The following is a 4,535-nucleotide window of genomic DNA, read 5'->3' as shown; positions in this document are numbered from 1 at the left end:
GCAGTTTGGCTGTGATTTCCGCTTCTGTTTTGTAGAGTCTGCAATCGCCAACATTTCTCACCGATGGCTCATTACTTTGGCAAGGTGGCATCTCACCCTGCTCCAAGCCCCACGGATGGAAGCTGATGATTCCTTTAGCAGAAATGATTCTCGCCATGTTCTAATGAAAAAGGCTTGTACTTCTCTGCATGGGGGCTGCCGAGGTCTGCATCCATAAAGGCAGAGAGAGTAAATTCTTCAGAGGAAAGTCTATTTTTAACAAGTCCTGAACTTAATTGTACTTAATCATTTTTCAGTCTTTGACACTTGAAATGTGTGAGTCACTGGGCTATGTATGGAGCTGACTGCTGGAGCGACCCTTTAAATATCAGAGAGATGGGCGATGTCAGCTCCCAGAAAAGCAGCCTGAGTTTGGAGCTGTGGTTTCATTCTGGGTTGGGGGAAAGCATGGGGCTCTAGAGACAGCCTGCCTTGGGTTCAAATCCTGGCTCCCCCACTTTCTAGTTGGGTGATCCTGCAAAAGTCATTCTGTTTCTCGAAACCTCAGTTTCCTTATCTGTAAAATAGGGTGGTAATAATTGCCTCAAAACACTTCGTGTGAATCGTTTGGAGGGAAGCCCTGAGAAGAGGCTGTTCATAATCTTTATCCTACTTGTCATGAATATTCATAGGTTTCCTTGCAGAGATACTAATGCGTTTGATTTTGATGTGTTGCTCAGACCCGACTTGGGCATGTTACATAATAGGCCTTGATCTCACACTGACTTCCCTCATGGCTACAAGAGGGCTGCCAGCAACAACAGGAACACTCTTCCCTGTTCACATCCAGGGTGCACCATATTACCTTCCTAACACCAAGAATACGATAAGTTCTACAACATATCTTGTCCCAAGAGTTTAGGATAAGGGGACGGAGGCCTTAGTACAGCTGACGTACAATTCACTCAGGAGGTTAGCAGATAAGGTGGAAAACGCATGGAGTTAAAATTACTCTGGAAAATCAGTTTCTGTAATCATTTCCCTCGAGCCCTGGAACGAGGGTCTGTTTCTTCAGTTTAGCCCCAGAGGAAGGAGTCGGCTTGTGTTTCGGGGCCATTTGTATGAAAAATGCTTATCTTTAAATCACCAAATTCAGGTAGAGCAATGAAATGCTCCTGTCAGGAGTCACACGGAGAATGATGGGTAACCTCCTCCATACTGCTGACGTTACTCTTTACTTTTCTCTCTCTCTCTCTTTTTTTTTTTTTTCGAGCAGGCAGAATTGGGCTCCTTTGAGTTAAGCACGTGTCAAGTATGTAACCAGCAGTGTTGTTGGGAGGAAGGCTGAGAGAGTGTGAGTGAGGGGTGAGGAAGAAGACGGTGGATTTAGCCGTGAGTGGATGAGTGAGGAGATAAGGGACTGAATGGCGAGGTGAGTGGACGAGTGAGGGCGTGAAAGTTACTCAGCATCGTGAGGGGCCTGGCTAGTCTGGCCCGGGCCGCCGCGGGTGGGCGGGGTCTCCGAGGAGTATGTCACATTCCTCTAAGGTCTCCCCTTTCCAGCTCCTCTTGTCGCCTTCAGGAGAGAACGCCCCGTCTGTGCGAGTCACAAAGGCGCCGTTCCAGGGGTCCGAGAACGCCCGGGCGTGGAGGCGTGGGCTGGCGCAGCGGGGCCGCACGGCAAGCAGCCCTCCTTGCCCCGTGGGACTCGCGGCCCGAGCCGCCTGCTAGGCGGCCTTGGTAAGTTTGCGCAACTCGCCTGCCGCTCCACAGCGCCCCCTGCCGGGGAGCACCGCCGAGGCGAAGCATAGGTGTACCGTCTGCTCCCAGCCTATCCTGACCTTAGCTGCCCTATGCCCTGAAAATACCATAGTCCTCCTCAATTAAACGTAAACAAATTACAATGTGTAAAATAACTCCAAGAAATCCAACAAACTTAAATTTTCCCCTATAACAATCCCAACTAAAAAAAAATCATTTTTCAAAATTGGGCTCTTCATGGGGGAAAAAAATAGTGTGTTTCTGCGCCTCTGGTTGGTCCTAAGCAGGTGTTAAATCTACCACCAGGTTGTGCAGCCAGGCTGTTTTTACAAGCACCCCGCTCCCTCGCCCCAAGCTACCAGCGGACCTGACATTTTATAATCCATGCTCCTGCCTGCTCGAGGGGACCCTGCAGAATCCTTCTCATGTCAGACTTTTCTGTCAAAACTTAGCAGCAGAGGAGGCCTTTCCTTCCACAGCTAATTAAATATTAGACTGTAAAAATGATCTCTGTGGGAAGAAACTTCATTCCTTCAACCAGTGTCTGCCGAAAGCTTACCATGTGCCCTGTACTATGGATGCTGTGATGAACAGACCGAGGCCCAGGGAAGGGGAGGCACATGCCTCACGTCCCCGACCTGAGCCTCTGTGCTTCTCAGCACGAGAACTCATCTGGTAGCAAGTGATAAAAAATTCATCTTGGATTGCTTTAGGGAAATATATTGACTCATGTAATTGAACACAACTCAGATGTATCAGGCTTGGCTTGATCCAGGGACTTGGGTGATGTCCCCAAAATTCAGTCTCTATTTGTCTGCACTCCTGCATCTTGGCTTTATTCTCAGGAACCATGTGGAGGCAAGAAGGCTGCCAGCCACTGCCAACCTCATTCTCCTAAATTCGAGTGTAGCAGAAAACAAAGTCTCTTCCTGAGTGTTCAAGGTTAAATCCCACTATTCATTCTGCTTGGACTAGGCAGGGTCCTGTCCCATCCGTGAACTAATCGCTCAGGTCAGGAGGTTGAGGTTATGCCGATCAACCAGGGATCTGGCTTTCTGATTGGTGTATCCAGAGTCACATGCTCCAATCGGGACGCTCCAGGAGTGAGAAGGGCGTGGCTTCCCAAACGCAATTCAGGGTAGAGAAGACGGCTGGGTGCCACTCAAATCCTTACTAAGCATTCATTACACTAAATCTTCACTACGGGAAATAACCCATATCGCACTAGCCACTGTTTACTGAACACTTACTATGTGTCAGGCACAGTGCTAGGTGCCTTACATGCTCAACACCCTGTGAGGTGTCTTCTAGAATTTCTCTCATTTTCCAGATGAGCAAACCGAGGCTCAGAGAACTGAAGTGACTTATCCAAGTTTAGTCAGTGGCTAAGAAGGGATTTGAGCTCAGATCTAATGATATTTACAACCATGCTTTTTTTTTACCACCACACAACAGGACCCCTCAGTGGGTGGCAAAGGAAGAAGTTTCTGCTTTAAAAACCAAGCCCCTGAAGTCTGGGAGTTGGGGTGCAGTGAGTCTCCTCTGAATCCTCACAGCCAGATAAATCCAAGTTATGATATTAGAAAAATGCCTCTCATAACCACTGGCTCCTCCTTGAAATGGGGGAGTCCAGCAACAGCTGAAGCTGAGGTTGGGTGAATTTCACTTTAACCCCATTGTGAGACACACCTCCCTGATGCCGTTTTGCCCCCTTCTCTTTGGGAACACAGGGAGCAGAAGGGTAACTGGCACTCCAGAACCATCTGCCCAGCTTCTAATAATAAATCATGAGAGGAACAGGTTTCAGGCAAACACTGCTTTTTTTCTTTTTTTTTTTTAAGTGCCTCTTTTCCCACCCGGGCAGCCATCTGCCATGTCCTCCTTGTGTGCTAAGCTGAGGGAGGAGGAAGGGACCATGGAAGGTGGGGGAAGAACTAGGTGTCATAGGGTTGCTCACAAGTTCTCTTCCTTTGGCCCCTGTGGACAGGGCGTTGCAGAGAGAGAAAGAAGAAATCGCTGGCTTTGACTGAGCAGGGGGAAACACGATTCCTTCAAGATGCCTACGGTAATAACAGCTCCTAAGGAGCGCTACTAGGGGTCAGGTGCTGTGCCATTTGCTTTACATATATTAGCTCATTTAATCCTGACAACACATCTATGCATAGTCATTTTATAGACAAGAGACTGGAGACTCAGAGATGTTAAGTGACTTGCCCAAAGACACACAGCCTGTTAGTGGCAGAGTCAGGACTTGAACCCAGGACTCCAAAGAATACCCTCTTACCTTGCATAGCAAGCCTGCCTCTTCAGTACACAGTATGAGGCCCAGCCTTCTCGCACTGTGGCAACCCTGGACAGGTTTTCCATGTAACAGATAAGCAGTTCACATCACTCAGGGATGGTCTTCCACCACCTCTCCCCTTCCCCTTGAGCTGAAATGTGGCCTTCTCTAGTCACCTAATCCATTACTCCTGCCCTCTGTCTCCCTGAACCAAAGAAGCACAGGAGAAAAGACTCTGGATATCCTCAGGAAGATCCAGAGAAGACCAAAGAGCAACAGGCAGAGATGGAGCTTCGGAGGCTGAGGCAGCAGTTCCGGAAAATGGTGGACAGCCGGAAGTCCTTTCACTTCCGCTCCCAGCTGAACATCACCAACCAGTAGTAAGCAATGGCCAGAGTTTTGTCCTGAATGAACTTGGAGAAAATTTTGGGTTTGGTTTCATGGTTCTTGCCTCCTCTTGTGGCCTCTGGGGCAGGGATTCACCAGTTCCTTTCTTTTTAAAATTTTATTTAAA

At 48.4% G+C, this 4,535-nt stretch overlaps 1 protein-coding gene across 1 annotated transcript in view; it reads left to right on the top strand.

Annotated features, from left to right (window-relative positions):
- Positions 1-1,403: 1,403 nt before the first annotated feature.
- The window catches only part of CCDC63 (coiled-coil domain containing 63), a 37,260-nt gene continuing 34,128 nt past the window's right edge, over positions 1,404-4,535 (top strand). The window contains exons 1-3 of the mRNA XM_012556279.2: positions 1,404-1,411; positions 1,562-1,719; positions 4,227-4,401. Of these exons, the coding sequence (XP_012411733.2) occupies positions 1,404-1,411; positions 1,562-1,719; positions 4,227-4,401 (341 nt within the window). The remainder of the gene's footprint in view (positions 1,412-1,561; positions 1,720-4,226; positions 4,402-4,535) is intronic.

This window comes from Trichechus manatus, unplaced genomic scaffold, assembly GCF_000243295.1.
Source record: "Trichechus manatus latirostris isolate Lorelei unplaced genomic scaffold, TriManLat1.0 scaffold00061, whole genome shotgun sequence".
Lineage (NCBI taxonomy): Eukaryota > Metazoa > Chordata > Mammalia > Sirenia > Trichechidae > Trichechus > Trichechus manatus.
Note: the sequence above shows the minus strand (reverse complement) of the source record. Positions and strands in the feature narration are given on the sequence as shown.